Genomic DNA, 26,171 nt, shown 5'->3' with positions numbered 1-26,171 from the left:
TGGTCCCTGTCAGAGCCACAACTGCCCCTGTGGCGGTGTCACCTCAGGTGCTGGTTCCTGTGGAGCCAAGGCTGCGGTGCCATGTGGTGGCGTCACCTCAGGTGCCTGGTCCCTGAGGAGCCACGGCTGCGGTGCCATGTGGCGGTGTCCACACATCTGTATGTACCGGTACCCGTGCCCTTGAGAGCCCCACTGCCCACCCCCACGAGGAACTAGGGCTGTTTCATGCCACCCTGTCAAGCGTAATGTGGCTGGTTCCTGTTCTGGCACGCAGCCAGGTTTGCCCCACGTCCTTGTGTCCTGCTGGACCCACAGAACCAGACTGGTCCCAGCAACAGTCTTGTTCTGGTCTTTCTGCGGAGGTACTTGAGGGCTGTGTGTCTCAGCGCAGCATCTGCTGAGCAAGGGAGCAAATATCAATAGGCATTCAAAATTGTGTTTGAGAGCAATTATAGCCTGGGTATAGGTTAATTAGGGTGTGTTAAGGTATGGGAAATGGTTGACGAAAGCAGCCATGGATCTATGACAAATTTAGGTTTATGTGTTTTAGAGTGTCTTGGCACATCATTGACATCACACAACAGGGAATGATCGAAAACAAACTTCCTCATGGAAATACAGGGCTATCCTCAAGCTAGCACCACCTCTAGTATCTCAGTGCTGCACCAAGGGCGAGAGCTGCTGACACTGAGCTGAGCTTACTGCAGAAGTTTTCATCTTGCTCATTCCAGGCTGTAATGAGAGCTACGTTCCCCTGCCCTGGTTGTTTGCAATGAGAGAATTACAGAAATTTAAAGGAAAGCATAGAACTATCTAGTATGCAGTACTTGGCTATGTAAATGCATGCATTTAAGGATCTGAATTATTTAATTTTTGTTGTTTCAACAGGTTAAAACGACCACCAGTAATATGGAGCAGGACTTAAAAGTGTTTCAGGAACAAGCTGTCACTAAGTAAGTAATTAATGATGTACTGTCTGGAAGTTGAATATATAATGGAATCGAATTATGTGGGTTTATTAAAAATGTGAAACACAAAATATTAATGATTTTAGAAGCATACATGATACTTTCTCAATTTCTTCTGCTGCTTTCTATGAAAACTTGGGAGGTTACTGATAATTAAGACAAGACATCTTATTGCTTTAGCTAATAATCTACTGACTGTTTTTGTTAGTTATTTAAATTTTTTAAATCTTCATACCTGAACAAAAGGGGGAAAAAAATAAAGCTATATGGGGTTTTATTAAGATGTTAAGAAATGTTATTTTAAACTGTTTTAAAAAATAGTGAAGTTGCTAGGCTACAGCAGTATAAACTTACATATCACAGCTCTTAAAACATTCAAAAATCTTAAAAACAAGGCTATCAATTGCTAAAGCCCTAGTCTTATTTTGCACAGGTAATAACCACAATTGTTCTTCCCAAGTGTTAAGTGCACTTTTCATTACAACACAATCATCTTTTTTTTACATAATCCAAGTTTAGTTCTTTTAGTGTTAATCTAAAAATATATTAGTACAGCACAAAATCTTTCTAAAGAAGTGTAAACAAGGATGAGATTTGACATAGGACCTCATCCTATCCAGCCTGTTCAAGGAACACAGCAATATAAAAAAGTACTTCCCCATACAATGAGCTAAATAGAATGTCTGTCATAATTTGTAAATAAACTTATTACCTATTTTTCATATAAAACAGTTTCTTCTATCATTATTACCAAGTAGCAGTCCAAGGTAATATGATGCACATTAATTGTAAAAGTATTTCTTAAAATAACAGAAACGCGCATATTGTATCACATCTTATTCTGGCCCAAGAAAGTTTTAATAGGATTTGAAAGTGTGCTCTGTTGTACTAAAGAATAACGTGTGCACTTTTCATTGTAGAAAAAAATTGCTGCAGTAAAATATTATATTCTGAACAATGTGGCCTTTTTTTTGGCTTTGAGAGGTATTATTTTTGTTAGTGACATGATTGGTAAATATAGTCATATAAAAACTTGAATTTAAAAAAAAAAACAAAATATTGCTTTTCTTTGGATACTATTTTAACAAATCAGAAGCCTATTTCAAGAGTTCAGATCCTGCCTGGCCTTTGTTGTAATCCACATATATAAAAGTTCAGACCATTGCAGATGAATCTAGAGAGTGATTTGTCCCCTCATAAACCAGGTATTCTCAGTAGCTATTTATTTCCATTAAACACAAAGAATTTGGAAGAGTAGTTTAGAATACACATCCAATGATAGGAGACATTCGTTTCAGTTTATGCAGACAATATTCCAGAGACAATGCAGATAGCTTTACGTTTGGGAAGTTGGCTGAATAATGGTGGTGGAAATCATGACAATTACATCCCCGCTGCAAGAACTCATAAATCGTAAATTATCCATCCATGTATGTATGATTCTGTATGACTGAAAACTGTTAAATAAATTAGTTGTAGTTCATGTAATGGAACTTTGGGGTAGAAGATTCTAATGGACTATTGTATCACAACCGGCTTATATATTTCCTATTTTTAAAGCAAATTTTAAGAAGATAAAATGTATTAATATTGGCTCTAGAAGCTGGGTTAAGGACCAAAAACTAATGAATGTACTATGTAAGATGGAAATCTTTGTTAACATTGTTCTGCATAGGTTTTGCTTGTGTTTGCACAAAAATGGTCATACGTATTTTCCTGTTTGTCAGCAAACCTGAGTAATAAAGGAAGAAGGCATGAAGTAGAGACTGACAGTATGAACCAAACATTTCTTAAACTGTCAGTTTCTGAATCACAACTTTATTCGAAAGTTTATGGACAATAATATTCTTTCTATGTCTATTAGGAAACAATCAGAAAAGTATAGATCTGTGCAGAACTCCAAAGCAAAAGACAGATAAATAGAGCTAGAAAGGTCTAACTAGTGCAAAAATCATTTGTGATAAAGGCCTGGAGTTGGTAAAACTTATCTGGATTTAGATTTGTCTAAATTCAGAAACATCTAGATTTTACATGAAGATAAATAGTTATTAATGACAGCAGAATATGAATCATCTCTATTTTCACCAATATGGAGATAGAACAAAAGAAGACTAAGAGCTTGCCTAGATCACTTTAAAAATGGGATACCTTTAAGTATTTTGAGCTGTTTCAAAGTAAATGCAACTAAAAAAAAATAATAGCTGCCACTTGCTTAAGTACAAGTCATTACTTCCATGTATGAAGAATCCATGTGATGTATGCATTCAGCAAAGTGGGAATGCTGAATGTATATGGGTAAAAAGACATATGCATGCTTCTTTGCTTTATGGCAAAACTTGTTCTTTGTGTGTTTGTTTACCTGATGGCATATTAAACAAAAGATAGCAGAGTTTTCCATATTCCACATCCAGTCATTAAAATAAATTCTCATGATTGTGATACCATATGACTGGCCATATTCTGAGGGGGATAGTTAGCACTTTTTTCAAAACACTGAATGGACTAAAAGAATAGTTACAGCAGCTAGTAGTACCTCTATGCTAATAGGTGGGGATAACTACCAAATACATCTTTATGCACATCTGTTTGTAATACCATGATACAGAGTAGTTCTGGTAGTAGAATGGCAGCAGTCATCTACAGCTTCAGGTACAGCTTTCCTTTTTCAGCTGCAGGTGTACCCGGGGGATGAGGATAAGGAATTAGACAGAGAAGGTGACAATAGACTGAGAAGTGTTTCAGAAGGGATTTTTCATTCAACAGCTCCATTTTATATATTGGTGGTTCTAGGTTCAAGAAGCATGCAAGAACTGTTGAGAGAAAATTTTCTAGCAGCAGCAGCAGAACTTGCCTTGTGCAGGATGATCTGAAAGAGATAGGTGAAAGAAACTTAAAGAGGGAAAAACATCAGCCATGGTGGATCTGAAAGGATAACCTGGTGATCCAGGCTAGAGGTTGCATTTGCACTTGCATAACAGTATTTAGATGATCCACACGACACACAATAAAGAAAGTACCTATTTCTGAAGGTTAAAATCCAATAGCTGAGTCGTTGCTGATGGTTCACCGAAGTGTTGGCACCTGACATTACATGAAGCTGGAAAGGCACAGGTCCTCATAGCAGTATTAAAGAAAAGGTAGTCCTGATGCAGTATCGCTTCATCTTCTGTTTGTGAAATCCCATTTTATGTTCCACCCAGAGGGAATCAAAGTTTGGTGCATCATTAATGCTATTTTGAGATGAGTTTCTGGCACTTGAGAGGGGGTATTTTTGTTTTGTGATATGTACATCACAGTGTACTACTTGCTTGCACTTTGATTATTATCATTCTATGACTCATATTAAATTTTTAAAAGGCATTGCTAACAGTTTTAACATTAAAAAGGCATTAAAATTTATGTGTGTATTTAAAAAGCCTTTCCAAGCTTAACATTGATAATGTTAAAGTTTCAATCATTTGTTGATATAAAAAAGTTTTAAAGAATTTTACTTTAAAAAAAACATGTTGAGTTTTAATATGATATTGTAAATCTAAAAAATTTGCTCCCATTTCCTGTAATAATTATCCAAACAAGCGATATGCACCATTTAAGCACCAAAAAGAGATACTCGATAACCACATATCCATCCATCCACTAGATGACCTTTAAAGGTCCCTTCCAACCCAAACTATTCTATGATTCTATGTTAAGGAACTCTTTTTTTAGTGTAGTGCAATCAGAAGTTGAGCATGCAGGATATGAAAAGCAGAGTGTGTGGGACCAGCACTTGACCCAGAGCACAACCTACAGACAGGGGACTTCAGCATGTCTGCATGGCCACTGGGAGGGCCGACATTTGGAGCACTGGCTGAACAGCTGGGATGTGAAAGATTACGAGAAAAGAAAGGAAGCATTTTCATGCTAGCATTCACACAAGGTGGTGGTATCAACTACCAGGAGTAAAAGCATCTGCTTATATTAAGGCTTGGTTTGCACAGTCATTTACAGTAGAGGAGCATGTTAGTTATCTTACTGTTCTTCAGCGATGTGCTGGCAGCACACTCAGCAGTTGAAGGCTCACTGGCAATAGGGATGTTACCTCTGAGTTATGGCTCAGTTTGTGTTTGGTTAAGTGTGGCTCTGCTAAAGTAGAGTTCCTAATTGCTTGGCATATTCTCGGTTGCAATGTCCACCAAAAACATATGCCAGATTGTAATGTTCGTGACACAAAGCGGCATTCTGTGCTAATTTTGGGTATTGAAATCCTCTCCAACGCTTCCTAGGATGCTGCAGTTACAGGCATACTGCTGCGCTTTTTATCATTAACCCTTTTGCAGTTTGCTACTACATTATTCAGATGCTGCACCATCTTTTGTCTCTGTGTGACTGTCTCTATGTCAATTATTTCGTAAAATAATATCTATGCTCATTTTAAGGAAATAGCTATGCTCCTTGTCCTGGTTTCAGCTGGGATAGAATTAACTGTCTTCCTAGTAGCTGGTACAGTGCTATGTTTTGAGTTCAGTATGTGAAGAATGCTGATAACACTGATGTTTTCAGTTGTTGCTCAGTAGTGTTTAGACTATAGTCAAGGATTTTTCAGCTTCTCATGCCCAGCCAGGGCACCTGACCCAAACTGGCCAACGGTGTATTCCATACCATGTGACGTCCCATCCAGTTTAGGAACTGGGAAGGGGGGGGGCAGGGATTTGGCCGCTCGGGGACTGGCTGGGTGTCAGTCAGCGGGTGATGAGCAATTGCCCTGCGCATCATTTGTACATTTCAATCCTTTTATTACTACTGCTGTCATTTTATTAGTGTTATCATTATCATTATTAGTTTCTTCTTTTCTGTTCTATTAAACCGTTCTTATCTCAACCCAGGAGTTTTACTTCTTTTCCTGATTTTCTCCCCCATCCCACTGGGTGGTGGGGGGAGTGAGTGAGCGGCTGCGTGGTGCTTAGTTGCTGGCTGGGGTTAAACCACGACACTCCTTTAACAAGCCATCATGCTGTAGAGATATTAGAATAGCTGCAAAATGATTAGCGATCACAAAGGCACTTTATGTGTACACAAAGGTGTGTATTATCAGCAGTCAAGAGAACACAGCTTTTAAATTTTTATAAGTTAAAGAGCCAATTAAATTATAACCAGTGGCTATCACTTTTACGTTTGGGGAAAATGTCAGTGAGATAAATATTATTATTATTAAAAGGAAAATGGAACATGTCATAACTCAAAACAACATCACAGCATTCTTAGATAATTTTAAGTGAAGAAACTTGTTTATCAGAAGGCTAAATTTATTATCATGAAAAGAAATAGGTTACAATACATTTTTTGCATCAGTTTAGATATCAGGAGGGATAGTTAACAAATTTGTGAAAGAATACAATTGCTAGTTTTATCAAGAGGAAATTCAATATAGGCTTCTAATCAAAACCAAAAAAAGAAAGAAGAGACTTGAAAATTATGCAACAGTAAGAGGAAATGGAAATGAAATGCAGATTAAACTTCAGTTGTACAATGAATAGTCACTATGACAGATGAAAAAAGTGAAGAGGAAGCAGGTGTACCACTAACAGTTTAGTAACAGTATAACTGGTTGAGATAAGGGAGAGAGAGTTGACAGTGGAGAAATACTGGTTTTATTTGTACCTTCATTTAGATTTGGAAGTAATTGGATACACTAATCTCTAAATCATTGCAGAGACAAAAATGCAGAAATTTTCACAATGATCAGATCGTACCATTGAAAAGAGTAATTTGAAGATTTTAAATGAGAAATTTTTTTTCATGGCCAAGATAAGGTTGCAACAACTAAATGTGACACATTTCAATAGATTCCAATCTGTTATAAAGATAAGATAGAAGTATGTCTTCTAAAGAAAGTAATAAAGCTGTATATTAGGGTAACTCAAAAATAAAATCTCTTATTTAGAAAAAAAAAGGTAAAGCAATTAAAACTAGAACAGGAGACAAGAAAGGTGTAAAAAAGCTCTAAAAAAGAAGTGGAAAAGAAGTATAAAATTTTATCAATAGTTCATTTATGAAAACAGGATATGCAGAAAACAGATGCCACTAAAAAAATTGTGTGGAAAGTAAATGTTTACAGAAAGTGAAATGAAAAAGATTCTACTCCTCAAAAAGTTTAAAAATTCAACACATTATTTCACTGGCTGAAAACAGCCAATGAAAGGTTTTCCTCATTTCAGTAAGATATATGCCCCTTTTGGTACTTAGTACAAAAATATCTACATCCAACATTCTGTGAGCTCTGAACATACTAAAAATGCTTAGAAGTTGTGGTATTTAAAAAAAAAAAGTTGATAAAAATAGTTTTATTTCAATAAATGACATGAAGCAAGCATTACAGTGGTAAGTCTGCTAAAGGCTTTTATCAAAAATACTGTCTTAACTAATTCTGATCTCGTATCTCAATTTAAGTAAACTGAGATCAAATTGAAGTCTTTAGTGATTGAGAAATAACAGATTTTTTTTTTTTGGTGATGTGTAATTAATCTAGTGATAGAAAACAGTCTGGGTTTTTTTTCCATATGACTTGATGAAAATTAAGTTTTATAGAAAATTTATGGTCTCATATGCATAGTTAAGCAATTTGTTCAATAGGTAATTCTTCTTTTTAACAGTCCAAAAGCAGCTCTGAGTGATAATGGAATAAAACTCCCCTTCTTTATTTTATGGGTAGGAATTAGGCAGGAGTGTACATTGTCTCCTTTATCTTGTTCCCAAACCCTAAAATCCTAGGTTAAGTGGATAAGAAGCAGTAAGTCAGGAAAATAAAAAAGGAAAAAAACCTGGAATGTTTCACTGAAGGTTGAATAGATCCATGAACTCTAGAAAGATTCTGACTGTTAAATAAATAATTGCAAATCTGAAATGCTGTAAATTTACAGATTGAGAGAAGCTATCAGTTCATAAACAACTGAGGTTAACTGGGCAATAAACTCTCCAAAATACTTCAAAAAAAAAATCTCATATAACCTACAAGGACTGTACAATTTTGATGTTAAATAGTCATTTCTACAAATAAAAAGTCTTAGAGTGTAGAAAGAATTATGCAATTTCTTGCATAAAAGAGTATCCAGAGCAGAATTTTCTATAATCTATATATTTCTTATTTCAAATTTTTCTTATATTCATCATCAAATACAAAGTTGGAATGGGTATGTAATAAAGAAATCTCCATACTAAAATTCAGGTATTTTGTATAGATCTGCTAAATGGCATACACTAACTGATATAAACATTATTTGACACTGTCCAGACAAAGTTTCATTTTTTAAAATTAGTGTACTGCTCCTATATAAGGGGCAGTATAAGAGGGCAACTTTGACTGCTTTCAGTTTCTGGTGGCCCTTCTAATATACCATAAATTAACCATATATCATTATTTTGTTACTTAGGTCACATCACATTCCTAAAGCAACAGTGTAAAACATTGTCTTTTACTGACAATGAAGTCATAGTGTAAGGGATGTATTCTAAGTTTAATCTCAGAAGTCTGGGAAAAAATCTAATGTTTATGTTGCAGATACTGTACAAATCTCTATGAAATCCAGCACATGGTTCCTCAAAGACAAGTTCTTTTTCAAAATGCACTCACTTCTGTGCTTCCTAGTAAAATTAAAATTTACTGTTATTATACAAGTCACCTGGTTATTCAAGTCCATTTTCCACAAAGAGAACATGAAAAAGTAAAAAAAGGGTATAAAAGTTGAACTAGCAAGTGAGAATTGTGGCTCGCTTTCAAGCCAGCCAGTTTCTTCCAACAAACTCTGCTTCCATCATTATGTATCCTTTGTGGGAATCCTGTGCCCATAAGCAACTTAATATTCAGCTTCTCCTACTCTTGTCCATTGAGGTTTGGGCCTGGATACTTTCAACTCAACTTAAGCTTGTTTGACAGTTCATCCCTGAAGGAGTGAGAGGATATCAAGCAGCATTTAAGCTAGGCAAATAGTCCAGGATATGCTAAATACTTTGATTTTGACTTCAGGCAAATTTAAGATAGATGAAGTGAGATTCCACCTACATTTGAAGGCATCATTTAGCTTTCCAATTTCTTTCTTTCTCATGTTGAAAAGTGGTTATTTCCATCAGAATTAAAATAAAATCTTAGCAATGTAAATAAAAATTTGTTTTCTCCCTAATTCTTTAACTGAAAAAATAAATATCTTTTTTTTATATATTATTAGATCTTCTCCATGTGAAGCTGAACTTCAGGAATTAGTGCATCAAATTGACATCATGGTAAACAGCAAGAAGGTGGAATGGGGAAGGAAGATGAAAGCTTTAGAAGCAAAGGTGGATATCCAGGATCAAGAATTAGCAAGTGCCCAAAGCAAACTGGATCAGAAAGGTCAAGAGGTATTTAAGAATATCACGTTCTATAAAGAAGTATTTATTCTGGTGGTTAGTTAATAGTGTGCTCTAAATGCTCTACGAGGAGACCTGTTTGTTCTATCGTGTAAAAATACCAAACATCCTTTAAAGGTCACTAATTATCCTTAGTGTTTTGTTTTAAAGCGTGCTTCTGTTCTGAAAAGCAGTTGTAAAAATGTCATTGAAAGTCTCATATTTCTTCTATTTCCCTAAAGTCTAAATCAAATATTCTCAGTTTAGCTGTAAAAAGATAATTTGATGTTTTTTCTAAATGCCAACACTTCTAGTTTCATCAGAAATTTTAAATGGAATTGTACAGTTCAAAAAGTTTCACAAAATTGTGTCTTTGTAATTCCTGTTTATACCTGATTGTTATCATTTTACATGATAATGTAAATACACAATATCTTTGTATGATAATTTTATTATTAATAGTGAAGGTTTGAATTATATTACTACTTAGACTTGCTTATCAAACTGAAAGCCCCAGTGTACCTGATGTTGTCCGTACTTCACAGTCTTGTCTGCTGAATATTCATTCAGAAGCATCAGTAGATCCTAGCACAGCATTCAGTTCTAGTTCAAGACATCTGAAGTTAGGTGTTTACACATGGGCATCCTTGTGTGAGCTAGGTGTCTAAACTGCCAATGGGAGTGTTGAAAATGCAATAACTCTCCCTAATGAGCAATTAGGAACTTGCCCTTAGTCACTGCAGTCAGAGGAGCCAAGAGAATAATTCAGCTAGCCCATCCTTAAAGCATCAATTTATTTGCCTGTACAGAGATGTTATCTGAAATATTTTAGCATATTTTACCTAGCTTCCTGCTGCCCCTCCAGAAAAACATAGGTGCCATGCTGAAACAAGTCTACAGTGTCTCCCGATAATTTGTACATAAGTAGTTGAAAGTCATTTATATGATTTTTATAAGCCATTCAAGCAAAATTTTCACAATGGGCCACAGCAGTTCATTTGTATAGTTGGGTCAGCAGAGCTTTCAGTAAATGGTCTTTCATGACAGACTCATACAGTATTATCATTAAATCATAACATAAGCATACAATGAGATTTTTTTACTATAAAATCCCTAACTTGATGTTGACACTATCTGGGTTTGTGATAGCCAGTTTTATTATTAAGTTCCTCAATTAATATATATATTTCATATCTGCCTTTCAAGAAATGGTCTTCTTTCAGTGTTTCAAATGACTATTCCAAAAATGACATATTTTAGAACACTTCAGAAAAGGTAAATTTGAATGCTTTCTAACTGCAGGTGGGACTGCTACGACAGAAACTGGAAGACTTACAGAAAACTAAATATGAAATGGCTCAGAATTATGAAACTCAGTTTCAAGCACTGCAATCTCAAGTAAGAAAAATCTCAGTTTCATTATTTTATGACTGCTGTATGAAGAGCTTATACATGCCTAATGGTATAGATGTACCTTTATTGATTTGGGAAAGGTGAATCATGTCATACAAATGATGATGACTACAGCTTCCTACCAAGCTCAATTATCATTTCTGTACTGACACGTCCAAACACTTTGGATGGATTTTGATGTGGTTTTGCTATCTGTTATGAAGACAGATACTTGATTTCCTGACTTTGGACTAATAAACTAAAACCTTGGGTTTAGAATAGGTAATTAGATTCATGCTAATAAGACTCTGATGCACATTAGGAATTTTAAGACTTAAACTATTCTCATCATGTCTTTGCTGTATTTATTTCTGGTTTTAGTTTGCCTGATTTACAGGGAATATTAAAGTGGTCTGATACCTTTCCATAAGGGAACATAGTATCAAAATGAGAGTAACATGGAGAGTAACAAAGATGATCAGAGGGATGGAACAGCTCTATAAGGAAAGGCTGAGAGAGTTGGGGTTGTTCAGCCTGGGTAAGAAGAGGTTCCGGGGAGACCTTATTGTGGCCTTTCAGTACTTAAAGAGGGCTTATAAGAAAGCTGGAGAGGGACTTTTGACAAGGGCCTGTAGTACCAGGAGAAGGGGCAAGGGTGTAAAACTGAAAGAGAGTAGATTTAGATTGTACATAAAGAAGAAATTTTTTTTCCAATGAGGGTGGTGATGCACTGGTACAGGTTGCGCAGAGAAGTTGTGGATGCCCCATTGTTCGAAGTGTCCAAGGCCAGGTTGGATGGGGCTTTGAGCAACCTGATCTAGTGAAAGATGTCCCTGCCACGGCAGGGGGGTTGGAACTAGATGATCTTTAAAGGCCCCTTCCAACCCAAATTGTTCTATGGTTCTATGATTCTATGGTTCTATGATTCTATGATTGTATTTGGCTGTGTTTGCTCTGTGTCTGTATTTTTGTTTTTTCATTATTTTCCACTTCAGTCATGAATCTAAATTCATAGTGAACTTCAGTCTGTTCTGTTTCTCAGATTTTAACAAGTTAACATACACAATTCTGCTTTGTTTTTCCTGCTATTCTACTGTTTCCTTCACTGGATTCTCCTACCAGAGATTTACTGTTATAATTAAAAATTGCCAGTCATCACACTTCTCATAGAATCATCTTGGAATGCATAAATTGGATATCATTATTTTCATTTAGAGGTGGTAACACTTACCACCCAAATCCATCAAACAAATACATGTATAACTTATTTTTAAGGTTATGTTGTCTTTATTTTTTTCTTTTGTATATGGAAATTGATTTGGCAAACAGTTCTGTGAGTAAGCAGAGAATGTTTTCATTGTTATGTAATTAACACTTTTAATCATTTGGGAAAGTAGCTAGAGACAAAAGCTATTTTATAATTTACAGAAATAGAAACAACATCTTAGCATGATTATTGAGAAGATAAACATGATACAATGAAAAATGGTGTGACTTTTTACATAAGTGGGAAGGTACCTTTAGCAATGCAGAACTATCCCCCCAAATATAGCAGAGCTCTCTTTTCTCATCCTTTTTCACATTTGCTGCAATATTTTCCTCTTAATTTTTTTTTATCACATGCTAAAAATGACTGGGTTTATGTTACATGTTGTTGGTAAGAACTTCACTGAAATTCAACTTTCTGACATTGAAATTCCAAGTCATTTTTCACAAAGATTTTGATTTTGAAGTTGTTAATTGCCCTACAAGTCCTTTCTATGGGCAAATGCAAGTTTTCTCTTTGTGTTTTTTTAAAGAATCTGATACTTCCTAACCTACAAGCTTCTCTCTGTAAACCTGGTTATACTTCTTGCCAAGATTTTCCCTTTTAGTTACCACTCAGACCACCTAACCTTTCTTTGAGTTTTCTGGTTGCTTTTTCTTTTATCTTTATGCAAGAAGTTTGGATTTCTAACTCTTAATAGTATACATCACTTTCCCAATCTATGCCTCCAAACATTTCCTTCTCTCTCAGTCATCCTATTTATTTTACCAAAGGTTTCAGCACTGATGCCGTTTGTATTTTGTTTTCTGATTCCCATTGCTCTCCTTTCACCAAACCATATTTCTTCATGTAATAATACCTATCCAGTACACATTGACTGAAAAAGTAAACTGTTGAGTGCCTGAATTAGGAGGCCTGCCTAGATTCTCTATGTGATAAACAGGAACTTTGCCTGTCAGAACAATTCCAAGCACCTATGCAAGACAGTAGGACTATCCCACTTTGCTCCTCTAGCTTTTACCACATCTCCTTATTGAGTTTCTTTATTAAATTACAGTGCTGCAGTGTCTACAATAGAATGACTTTAATGTCCCAATTCTTAGCTGCACAAACTCATATCTACAATATAGAGCTTCCCTGACAATATTAATCTTTGCCTTATCTCCTTTTTCTCCCTTCTTTTGGTTCTTATCCCACTTGAAAGTTATACCTCCTTCTACACTGTATAATCTTAAGAGCTACAATTTAGTTTTGCACAAATGGTGTGAGTGTTACTATTTACCAGTAGCATTGTATCTTTCTCTGCACATGTATTCTTAAAATCCCTCTCAATTTTTGTTCCTTCCTAATCTTGGTAGAAATAGAAAGGATCACTTTTTTTTAGCTCTCAGAAAGAATGCTAGGCTATTCAGAACAAATTTCTCTCTGATATGCTGCTTCTGTGGTCCTCTGTGCTTTTTACCCTTGCTACTGATAAAAGCAACTGTTTAATGAGCAACATTCCCACTGAATTGACTGTGTGCCTGTTGAATGCAGTAAAACCTGTATTTTTCTAGTGTTAGGGAATTAACTCCTGATATGTAACCTGAAACTCTTAGGCCACACTGCTGCACTTATTCAAATGTACAACCTTTTGTCATAATTAAATAGCAAAAACTTTAGGGGTTCATCTTCATTACTTTTTTCCTTCATTTTTTTCTGTATTAATGTTTAGTAGTTATTGTCATTTTGAAAATCACAGAAATCCCTCAGCAGAAGAACAAGAATCCATTCTTGCTTTAAGCACTTTCAACTAATTGACTCACTTAGACATTTAAAAGCTAGATGACTATGTCTGAGCTACCTTGTGCTCCCTTTAGAATCAATGGAGGGAAATGGACATCCCTAGAATATAATTCATGTCAGTGTATGACCAGAATTTAAGATAGCTGAAATGACTAAGCATTTGGAAGCAGCTTTTTCTAATGCAGAGTAGCTCATGCTTGGATATCTAACTTTCAGAAATCTAAACCCAGATCTAAACCCAGAACTCACTAACATGCCTCATCTTTTTGTTTGTTTGTTTGTTTTTAACTTGTACAACATGCAAATAGAACAACTTGGACCTTATTTGTAAAGCAAATATCTAGCGTTAAATGGAAGGATTCTTGACTTTTAGTCTAGTTTCTGCATGTGGTAACATCCAGACTATAATCTGTCTGAACTGTCCTACTCTCATTATATAAATCTAATATTCAAACTAAATTTTCTCTTTTTGGCCATTCTGTTCCATTTTAGACTGATTTGCTGAAGTGTTGGATCCTGTATTTCCTAGCCTTTTTAGCATGAACAGTCTAATACCTGTCTTTATCCAAGTTTGCTCTTCCCAGGCAGTTCACATATGCCATAATATATTCAAGAGAAAACTTGTGTTATTTGAAAAAGGACATCTTTCTTCCAAAGGCAATGAGTTCCATGTTGTTTGAGCCTGGATACTCTGACCCATTTAAAATGTTTTATCTTAAATATGTTCTCTGGCAAGGTCAATTTCAAATATGGGCAGCTTCTCTCCAAGTCTTTTGATTTTGTTCTGAAAGTGGTATCTCAGCTCTGTAAGTCCATGTTACAGGATTTCTATTCAGAAATTCCAAATTGGTCAAATCTATCCCTGGACCTCCCCATTTCACAAAATTTTCTAGTCTAGGACAATCTATCTTCTGGTCATCTTTTCAATTCTTTTTTGCTGTTCCATATTAGGAGTTCCCCAAATCATCTCAAATGTCTCTGGGAAGTTTCCAGATGATTTTTTAACTCCAGTTTCTGTTCTGTATCTTTTCTGGATTTCTTTGGCCATCTTTATTATCTGCACAGACCTCAATTGCTTATTCCAGGTCAGTTCAATTGGATTCCATTCCATTTCCAATTACTTCCTTGGAGATAATTTCTTTTCCAGACAGCAGGTCACTTGAGAAGTTAACAAAAATATGAGATTTTATGGATTTTGTTTGGTTAGACAAAGAACTTTATGTTAGAGTCAGAATTTTTAAAGTCTTGTATACCTGAATTTAAAAGAACAAAACAAGAGACACAATCAGTATTCATAGTTGTAAGCTTCTTTTCTACTTAACATTCTTCACAAAGTTCTTTCACTTGGCTTCCCTCAAGACTGTATTTTTAGTGTTTCCTTTGTCAATATCCTTGGATTACCTTTTTTTTTTGAAACCAGATGTACATATCTGACAATGTCAGTTTGCTGTATCAAACCTGTTAACGGCCGCTAGCCCCTTTGCTGTTGATCAGACCGGCCATCTTTCTGAAGAGGCTGGTACCTTCTGAAGAGGCTGGTACTTCTACTGGTACCTTCCCTTCTCTGCTTCTGATTCCTTTGCCTCTGACTTCTAAGCCATGCTTTCATGGTAAGATCAATAGGCAGAACAGTATTTAGTGTCTAATTCTCATAGACACCCTTTGGTACTTAATGATTCCAGAAGAATGCAATCATCACACAGATAACATTTCAACAATTTTCATGACAAAAATGAAACATGCAAATTTAAAATACGATAATGATAATCCTTCGTTCTGGCTAGTGAAGCACCCTTTAAAAAGTCAACACAAGATGGCAGTAAACAAGTATAGAACATTCCACACAAACATTGTAGAGGAAATGACACTGTGGGTAACAGTGCCGTAAAGAACTTCAGCAGAATTAAGTGGCTGTCAAATAAACCCATTTGAACACTTAGTTAACATTTATATGAGAGCTTAGTCTTGTTCATCTCTAATAAATTAACTTTATTAATTGATTCTTTATTACATTGATTAAATATTCAGAATGCTGAAGCTGCAGTTGGCAGTTCTAGTTTAAAGAAAACTTTGGCCATGTGGTCATCTTTGATAGATTCTGCATGTTCAACTCTGCTTTCATTTTTAGTTTTCAAAGTTGACACGTAGTTATGAAAAGCTACAGTCACATCAGTTAAAACAAAAAAAGGTTGAAAATAGAGAAAAATGCAAGGAAAGCCTAGAGATACCATCTGAACTGAGAGATTTATACAAGAAACTGGAGGTAAGAATACTTTGTTACTATATTCTAATTTTAATATGCCTTTAGAACTAATTTGTGGTTTACAGTTGTAAACTTAAAATTCCTGATAATTCTACAAAAATTATGTAATTTTCTTGCTCTGTCAAGAAGTTTAATATTCAGGTTTTGTTCTTTTATCCAAGTTTTATTAGTGTTTTTGGTAGCTTTATGAGTTAATATAGATAATTTTCTTCATAAGTGTAACTATAAATAAATTTTACTTTTTTACTGATTAATATATGTGTACTGGATAATATAATCTCTTGAGGCATGGGACCTTTCACATATGCAGGATACTGTCACAGAACACCTACCATTAATTCAAGTTTTATAGACCTCAGGACGGACAACTTTGACCATGTAAGGCTAGATAGAAAAAGGATTTAGGATTGGAAAACTGCTTGCTACACACATATGCTGTCAGCACCCATGTGCCTGAGGCAATCCACAACCTTGACCTCAGTGCCTAGTTTCCCTTGGTAACGCATGAGGAAGGATTAGGCACTTAAAAACACATTCCACAGAATCCAACATACTGAGTGGGGGACTAGATAATATGAGATGCTGAGGACAGGATTCAGTCATATTCCCTGTCCCTCTGGAAACAGAATGGATTTTAGCTGACTTATTCTTGGATACAGGAAGATACTGATTTCTGATCATAATTCCCAGCCTTGACTTCTCTGAGTTAGAAGTTACATTATGATCTGTGGAATAATCAAATATTTATTGGGCCAAAAGGAGAGTTAGCCAGCACAGAGAACTGGCATATAGAGAGTGTGCCTCCAAGTGGTGGCTTCTCCCTAAATACTCTTCTGGCTACATTCACAGGTGCAGAAACTGATATCCAGTCTCATGTCTTATAACTGAGTGATATAATTTCTAGCTGTGCTAATTTTTGCTTCTTCTTTTTTATTTATCCAATAAATTTGCTGGTATCCTGTGCAAGATGAAACAACTTCAAAAGGAAGAATTCCAGAGCCTGTTGAAAAATAACATTTGTTTGTTAGGTAGAAAATTAACATGGGAAGATTCTGGTTCAGATTCTGTCTGGAAAGAATATTATTAAACTGAGTCTTTCACATATAGGAAGAACAGTCTAACCACTAGCCTGAAGAAGCATAGGAGGATCACAAAAAAAATTGACGTTTTCTCTGGCCATCCTTCGTAAAGAGCATCATATAGTGCATGCTTCGAGTGTTTACTAAACTGGGTCCTGTAGGGAAAGAAAGCAGAGGAATACCAGTTGAAAGTGTGAGCTAATTGCCTAGCTGCTAAGCATTGTGAAGACTTACAGGCTTATGATGTACGTTTATGATGTAGATGATTTAGACACTTTGAGAAATTTACAATCAAAAAATTAAGATCTGGTAGATTTGAAGTACTTTCAAACTTAAGCTCCAATTAAGCAGGGTTTTAGGATCTTTATTTTGGACTTGCCTATCTTCTATGTTATTCTGTAAGGTATAGGACTATCTTCTGCGACCTTCAGGTGATTGTACCTACATAACAGGACACATCCTAGACACTTCCTAGCTCTACATAAGGTTCCTGTCCTTTCCACATGAAAGAGTCCTTACCATCAGAAAACCTACTACGCTTTGGAGTGAGCATAGCTGCCAACATCTGCTACTACAAGAATAATAAATGGGTCATACATCTATCGTTGACTAAATATATCACTACTGTGAAACTGTCTGATCCAGCTAATTTGAGAATGACCTTACTCAAGATTAAAATGTGAAAATAATGTAACACAATGCTATAATTTGATTAATTATGCAGTATGAAAAATGAGTGCTTGGAATATATTCAGCAAATTCTAGTATTCAGGAAATAATTACTGTGTTGAAAATCTACTAAGCTCAGCAGTGCTTTAGTAAGGCCTTGAACCTGCAGTCCTCATTAAGTAGTCTGAAACTCCATTTGTAACTCCATTTTTATCACATTTTGTAAAATGGGAAGATGTTTATTGGTTTAAAATGCCAAAGCAGATATTAGGAAAGCTGTAAGAGAAGATTTGTATTAATCTATGTTGGAAAGCGTTCAATTTTGTTTCAGTAGCAAATAAAATCTTATTTTTTAAAATTTGGGGAATATACCAGTTTAGAGTAATTATAAAAATTCATCTGTATTTTTGGAACCAACATTTCCATTGTGAAAAAGGAAGTTCTCATAACAGCTTATAAGTATTATATATTTCACTGTATAAAACAGTATACTGTTATTTTGCCAATTCTTCAAACTAAAAGAGCAACAGCTTTAGTAACTGGAGTTCTACTTATTGTGTAGGTTACTGCCTTTAAAGTCTAGTTGTGAACATATAAGATCTGGTATGATTTAAGAGCAAATTCAAATACACTATGAAGAGGAATATAAGTGCAAATACAAAAATCGTATTAGATAAACCTGATATAATAGAATTTGTTAAACAAGTTTTTGTTTAAACTAGGTGAACTCAGGACTAGAAGCAGCAATTGTAAAGAGAGCAACAAGTAAAATTTATTCACAGTAGCTGCTGTCCCATTTGTTCAAAAAGAAAAAAGCAAGCACTCAAAACATTTGTCTGACTATTAAGGATTTGATTCCCTGCTGATTACTCTATTTGACACTGGTATCGCTTTAAAGTCACAGGAACTACCCTCCAGTAAAATGGGTGTATTATAGTCATAACTCTGAGACCTACAGCAATGGAAGTTATTTACAATATTTTATCATTTTTATTCAATTATTATGTTTACTCCCCATTTTTTTTCAGATTAACAGCCCTTAAGACTGGTTTTTTTCTGGTGAGGATGATTGAATGGCTGTTTATATCATTGTTCTTTTTTTCTTCTTTCCAAAATTATGGAAAGTTTATGTATTAATTAAAAAAATAGATTTTTCTTAGAACTATACAAATCACAAAGTTATTTAGATTAAAGAAGAAAGTTATTTTCCTTGTGTTTACTAGCCTTGTTTTGCTGTCTTTCAGGAATTTCAGGCAAAATCAAGAGAATGGGATAAGAAGGGGACAATCTGCCAAAATTATCTTGTTTATTTAGATGCTCAACAAAAATTATTGTCCGAGAAATGTAATCTATTTCAGGTAATATTCCTACCTTCCTGCTTTAGGAATAAAATGAGCTGTTAGCTCAGCTAGAGTTATTTTAACTTAATTTAAAAAAACTGAACACCACTAAGCTTATAGTGAATCTGACAACACATGGATATATTAGTAGCGAATACATTGCTTTAGGTAAGGCAGACCCATACTGAAAGATCTAATGATACATGTATTTATTTTATTTTTCTCATGAAAATGAGAAAATTAATAAGTATAATGATGAAAATTACAATATCTCCGATTAAAAAAACCTGCAAAAAGCAGTGCATGTTCCTATTTACTTTTTAAATATACTGTGGATATACTTTTATCTTCTATGCTATTTACTAATATGCAAATAATTGTGATGACAAGTTACTGAAAAGTATCTTACCAAGTAAGTAGTACATGCCATTACTATGTTGACTCAAATATAAAGTTCCCTTAAATCTAAGAAAGCCCTCACTTTTTTGAAGATCATAAATATACATTACTATAATTTATGCAGAAAAATGAATTTCTATATGCTACTCCAAAATCACACTTGAAGTTGTTTGTTGGATCACTTACCCTTTTTTATCATATTTTTCAGGTTTCAAGTTACCATTTAGTCATTGGTTGACTTTGTGATTCTTTTTTACTTGCCAATTTGCTTATTACTTTATTAATATAGCCTATTGATCTAGCATATTTTTATTTTCTTAATTCCTTCTAATCCAGAACAAAATATTGATTTAATGATGTCTTGATGACCTATCCTGCTCTAAAAAAAAAACCAGAAAATAACTTACAAATTAACTGGGCCACAAGACAGCTCGAAAATTAAGTAAGAGGAAGCCAATTACATTACTGACTGGTAATCTCCTTTTCCACTGTTACTAAACTCATTGGATTTTAATCTAGTGAAACACTTTCTTAACAATTCCTATGAGACTACCCATATCCAGAATTTCCAAGGATGACAGTTAAGTTTTGGTTTTAGATGCTGAAAGCATTATTTTGCAACTATTAAACTTCCATACAAATGTGTTAAACAAGCAAGGCTTTGACTAGACAAAACTACCAACTGATGCATGTTGATTATATAGTTAGACAAGTCAAAATAGAGTACTCAAGGTGATCATCCACATTGTTCTGTTGAGGCTTTCACTGCCATCAGTGAACTTTCTTTGAAGCCAATTTTCTTTGCAACTGTAACATAACACCGACTAATTTGTTAAATAGAAGTCTGATGGACTTCACTGTTTCAAAAGCATTAATTGGTCCTGTGTCTTTGTCTCAAATTCCTCTTTTGTGAGGATTTCCAGCTGGAGTCTTGCACTGTACTTTTCACAGGATGCTTTGACATTTTTGTATGTCAGACTCTGTAACTTAGATGTCAAGGGGACCTTAATTTGTTATCTGTAGAAATGAAAATTACCTGCAAATTTCTTTTGGCTTTTTATTTGATATGCAGCCAGTGGTCAGTTCTGCTTAGGTATTCAGCCAACACAAATTATGGGAACATAGTCAATGACATCAAAAGCTGTCTAAGGCATGCCTTTTTGCAGTCCTTGTCAATGAAACACGGTATTTGTGACCCTATTTATTTTTAATGTACATTTTCTTGCTCAACTTGATCTCTGCACATGATATATGGTTTCCAGGTTATACTTTGTTGTCATTTTTCAGCTAATTCTCTTCTGAAAGGTTACTGCTGCTTGTTAATCTCCCAGTAGAGGGATCCATGTGGATGGGTTTTTAAATAGCAAAAAGAGTTGCCATAGTAATTATGCTTCTTCACGATGCCTGTGAATTCACAAATACTAGCAATACCAATTTTCTAAAGTTTTGGGTTTAGGATTTTAATTGGTACAAGAAACAGAATGGAGTGTGGGACTCTGCAGAATGTGCGAATGGTTCTTACCCAAGTTTAAGGATAAAGATATCAAAGAAGTACAGTTCCTGTAGTAACTGATCTGTTTATACATGAACTATGTAATGCTAGCCCTCTAGTCAAAGGTTAATATCTATCCTGAGGCACACACACACACAACTCCTACTGAGTTCAATGAATCAAAGAAGAACATTTCTCTCAAATTATTTTTTATAGGTAACTGCTTTGAGTAGGTCATCGTAATCACCTTTTTCACATTTGAGGCTAATTAACATTAAGTGCTAGGGAAGTACACAGCAGAGGAGAAAAATCCTTGAAAAAATTCTGTGCCCTTGAAAGTTTCTGAAACATTTTTTTGCTGAGAGCAAGAAACTAAAAAAAGGAAGTATCCTTTAGAGAAGTAATGCAAACTGTTCCAATTGTGCCATCTTTTCTAAGCAAATCCTGGTGAAGATATAAGTAGCTTTATGATTTTAGTAGTAATGGTTTGGTCCTAGCAATTTACATATAATTACTGAATTTCATTTAAAAGATTTTCTTGTTTTATAGAAGCAGATCCAGAAATATCAATTCCAAATAAGCAATAAGAAACAAAACCAGGAAGAGGTAATTACCTATGGCCAGCCAAAAAGTGAAAAGAATGAGTTGATTATTGGAAAGCTAAAGGCAACTGTGAATGAAATAGCAATAAACAAGAATAAACTAGAAGAGGAAAATCTGAAACTCCGGGAGGATCTAAAAATGTACCAAAACCAGGCCCAGGTAGTAATAGTTTTTCTTTTTCATGATGACTGTGGAATTAATGTTGGAGCAATAATTACTTGGGAGTATACTTTAAAAAGTTGTACTGAGATGGCTGTATAAAATATCTGTACATTAGGTATATTCTTTGCAGGAACACAGAATGAGCTGTGAACAGTACAATTTTTTGAGTAACACTTAAGGAGAAAACAAAAATATGTTTGCTATGTAGTGGTATATTTTATTATTGTCTGTATATCTATGGTTTCATAACTTTCCTATATCCTCAACATCTATAGGAACTTAGCCTAGTTCACTTGATTCCTTGTATATAAATGACTTCTATGAAATCTCTTTATCTGATTTACACCTTGTTGTACACTGTGCCATATAGCTAGTAAATAGAAAAGTGTATGGCATACTTTATTATTATTGAGAGAAGATTTTGCAGTCAGTGAATTTTTAGTTGCCAGCCATGTGATGAACCATCAGTTTTTATCTTATCTCTAGTTTACTGTTTTTCAGCATAGCACTGATCTATGACAACAGCCATTTGGGCCTCTTCTTTTGGTCGATTGAGATAATACAAGATCTTTACAGCCTTTTTTGTTAGCTGTTTGAAACAGATCAGGAATGAGATTTGGATTGCTGGTTTTTTTCTGGTAACATATATAAATTATGCTTTTGCTTATTTATTTAAGCACTTCAAGGTTCAGTAATATATTTAGTAGCCTATAGTAACTTTGACTACTTCTGGAGAAAGATAATCTATTTCTGTTTATAGACAACCTTGCAGAGTTGTAACTTCATATGCAACATCCTTTACAGGAATTAACATATATGTGGTGGAGGTTAATTTCAGGTGTTGTCAGAACAGCCCAGTTTAGCATGTGATGTTTATACATTTCATTTGCACATTAGTTCAGAGTCGTTTGCTGGTTTACAAGTTACTGATATGCAAGAAAAAAACCTCTGTTTTGGAGCCTGTTAAAAAGGCTGCCATCAAAAGTAGTGGGGCTAGAATATGGAGTGGAACAAATCACGGCAATTGCAACAGGTGGATAGATGCTGTATGACAGTGAGAGTAGATGTCATTGTGCTGTAGCCACTAAGTAAATCTTCAAGCAAGAGGTTTTCTGGAATCCTGCAAATAGAATACAGGAGCTGTAGGAAGTACTGAAGGCATTTTAAGTAGAAGTGGAGCTAGATGTACATAACATCGTCAGCTAAAGGGCAGAAGGTTGCAGAATAACTGTGCTGGTGGTGTGGAATATTGCTGTGTTAGTTAGAAAAGCCACATTTGCAAATAGCTGCAGAAGGGAAACACTGATGTAAAGACAATGTATTGGTGAAAATGTGTCGCTTGGAGAATATAGTTTTTTAGGAATGTCTATACGAGAAAGAAGGAAGTGCAAGGCCTGTTGTAAGCCAGAAGAAGTAAGCAGGTTTGCATGAAGGCGTGCTAGGTGGAGGATGGGAATAGTTGGACCTGATGTGGGTAAAGGAGGCAGGAGTAGACGGGAGTCTTGGTGGGGAAAAGGCTGATGGCAATGGTAGCAAGCCTAGCATTGTGCCTCATATATTTTCTATGCCTATGACCATTTCATGTCTGCTTCTAAATATTTCTGTCATACTATTAATTAGCAAGGAAACAGTGATCAAGTGAAATGTATGGATGACCAGTTTGTTGGCTGTACAGAAAATACGAACTTTAGAAGATCCAAACTACAGTTTATTTCTTTAACTTATGAATTGTCTGACAAACTTAATTGCAGTCATACATGAGAGGCACTCTGAAAACATCATACAGGAGGCTTGGTTCTTGGAAAGTCTGCATTAAGTAAGTCAGCTGCTGGACACTAATTTGCATAGAAATCCAGCATATAATTGTATTTAAAAGGTTGAACAGTGTATTGGGTTTGCATGGCAAGGTTTTGGTAGCAGTGGGGGGGGTTTACAGGGGGGGCTTCTGTAAGAAGCTGCTGGAAGCTTCCCCCATGTCCAACAGAGCCAATGCCAGCCGGCTCCAAGACAGACCTGCCACTGGCCAAGGCTGAGCCCATCAGCGATGGTGGTAGTGCCTCTGGGAGAACAGAGTTAAGAAAGGAAGAAAAAAACTGCGCAACAGCAGCTAGGAGAGAGGAGTGAGAATATATGAGAGCACCAGCCCTGCAGACCCCCAGGTCAGTGCAGAAGGAGGGGAGGAGGTGCTCCAGATGCCGGAGCAGAGATTCCCCTGCAGGCCATGAGGAAGACCATGATGAGGCAGGCTGTCCCCCTGCAGCCCAGGGAGGTCCACGGGGGAGCAGATCTCCACCTGCAGCCCTGGGAGAGAGGACCCCACGCCGGAGCAGGGGGATGCCTGAAGGAGGCTGGGACCCCGTGGGAAGCCCACGCTGGAGCAGGCTCCTGGCAGGACCTGTGGCCCCGTGGAGAGAGAGAGGAGCCCACACTGGAGCAGGTTTTCTGGCAGGACTTGTGACCCTGCAGGGGACCCACGCTGGAGCAGTCTGTGCCTGAAGGACTGCAGCCCGGGGAAGGGACCCACGCTGGAGCAGTCCGTGCCTGAAGGACTGCACCCTGTAGGAGGGTCCCACACTGGAGCAGTTCATGAAGGACTGTCTCCCATGGGTGGGACCCTATGCTGGAGCAGGTGAAGAGTGTGAGGAGGAAGGAGCAGCACAGACTATGTGTGATGAACTGACCGCAAACCCCGTGCCCTGTCCCCCTGTGCCACTCAGGGGGGGAAGAGGTAGAGAAAACTGGGAGTGAAGTTGAGCCTGGGAAGAAGGCAGGGGTGGGGGGAAGTTGTTTTAAGATTTAGTTTTTATTTCTCATTATCCTACTCTGATTTGATCAGTAATAAATGAAATCAATTTCCCAGAGTCGAGTCTGTTTTGCCCATGATGGTAATTGGTGAGTGATCTCTCCCTGTCCTTATCTCAACCCGTGAGCCTTTCATTATATTTTCTCTCTCCTCTGTCCAACTGAGGAGGGGAGTGATTGAGCAGTTTTAGTGGGCACCTGGCGTCCAGCCAGGGTCATCCTGCCACAAACAGCTTTGAGTAGAATTAGAAAAGGAGCTGATCAGAAAATTTTTGAGAATTCCTTTTGATATCAAACACAGCAAGCTAGTTGAAGCAAAACTTTTCACAGAAGAAAAGAGAGGATTTGGTAAATTTTTCAACTTGAAACAGACTCTTAAAAAAGTTGTATTTCAGTAGATATTTTCTAAACAAAACCTAAAATTTTCTGGTTCAATATTAATTTTCATTTTAGTGTTTTAACTAGATGCAATAGATATTTCCTAAAATAATAAGTGGTACATATCTAACTTTTTTTTTTTAAATGATGTTTGAAACTCTTGACCTGAAGTTCTGTTTCAATTATTATTGCTGCTGCTGCTGTGGCTGCTGTTGTCTCTACTATTATTATAATTCACAGAAGAAAATACAATTTATGTAAATATGTATGATGACTGCGTTCTGCCACAGATGATATGACTTCTACCACACAACTGTGCAGCATTCATTCCCTTTATCCACCCCAGACTGACATCTGAGGGGTAACTCTCCCCCAAATTCATATATTATAAAATAATTGTGGCTATTTCTTGAATGTTAAAGTCATGAAGATGTTCATAAGCAAGTCTTGCAGACAATTTTAACAGTTCATTAAGCTTTATTTCACTTTAATATGCCCAGACTTGCATTTCAGAGTTTAAAAAAGCGCTCTCAACCTTAATTTAACAAAGGATAAGACGAATGAATCTATATATGCAGCCCCTATAAAAAAAGCAAAAGCGCTTCATATCTGTCTTCAGCAGCCCTTTCAGCCAGAGAAAAACCACAGGTTTCTTGGAAGGAAGGTCATTCTCATATGAGGCTCTAAGGGAAATAAACCTTTGAAGTTCCTTGCTTGTGGTGTCATTTCTGGATTCCAGTTGTCTTTTGAAAGTTTAAAGGTTTTATTTTTGCTTTTAAACATGGAAACTATATTAAAATAAAATGAAGAAATGATGAAAAATACTAGTGTTTTTAGTGTAATAGTTTTAAAGGCAAAGGATCAACATCCTTGGAAAATCCTTTTTTTTTTTACCTGGAACATAACTTTGGATCTTGGGTGAGAGGAAATAAATATTCTCTGGATATTATTGTTGTGAGAATCTGATTATTATTGCTACTTTTGTTATTTGTGGTTATATTTCCAAGTTCTTAGCTTTAGTATGTTTTCAGTGTATCTTGGGGGAATTCTGATTATCTTTTTTAATTCAGATTGTATGATGCCAAATATAACATGTATCTTCAGGTTGTCTATCACATTATCAATCAGAAATTAAAGGTAAAATAGAGACAAGATTTGTGAAGTCCCTAAGAAGAATGTCTTTGTGATTGTTTAAAATTTTGTGATGTTCA

The 26,171-nt window shown here is 35.8% G+C and overlaps 1 protein-coding gene across 1 annotated transcript in view; it reads left to right on the top strand.

The window, feature by feature from the left end:
• The first annotated feature begins 906 nt into the window (after positions 1-906).
• DEUP1 (deuterosome assembly protein 1) overlaps positions 907-26,171 on the top strand; it is a 45,547-nt gene continuing 20,282 nt past the window's right edge. Inside the window, exons 1-6 of the mRNA XM_075050438.1 lie at positions 907-953; positions 9,170-9,341; positions 10,632-10,727; positions 15,902-16,036; positions 19,029-19,142; positions 21,565-21,777. Of these exons, the coding sequence (XP_074906539.1) occupies positions 910-953; positions 9,170-9,341; positions 10,632-10,727; positions 15,902-16,036; positions 19,029-19,142; positions 21,565-21,777 (774 nt within the window). The 5' untranslated portion in view covers positions 907-909. The remainder of the gene's footprint in view (positions 954-9,169; positions 9,342-10,631; positions 10,728-15,901; positions 16,037-19,028; positions 19,143-21,564; positions 21,778-26,171) is intronic.

This window comes from Buteo buteo, chromosome 18 (assembly GCF_964188355.1).
Source record: "Buteo buteo chromosome 18, bButBut1.hap1.1, whole genome shotgun sequence".
Lineage (NCBI taxonomy): Eukaryota > Metazoa > Chordata > Aves > Accipitriformes > Accipitridae > Buteo > Buteo buteo.
Note: the sequence above shows the minus strand (reverse complement) of the source record. Positions and strands in the feature narration are given on the sequence as shown.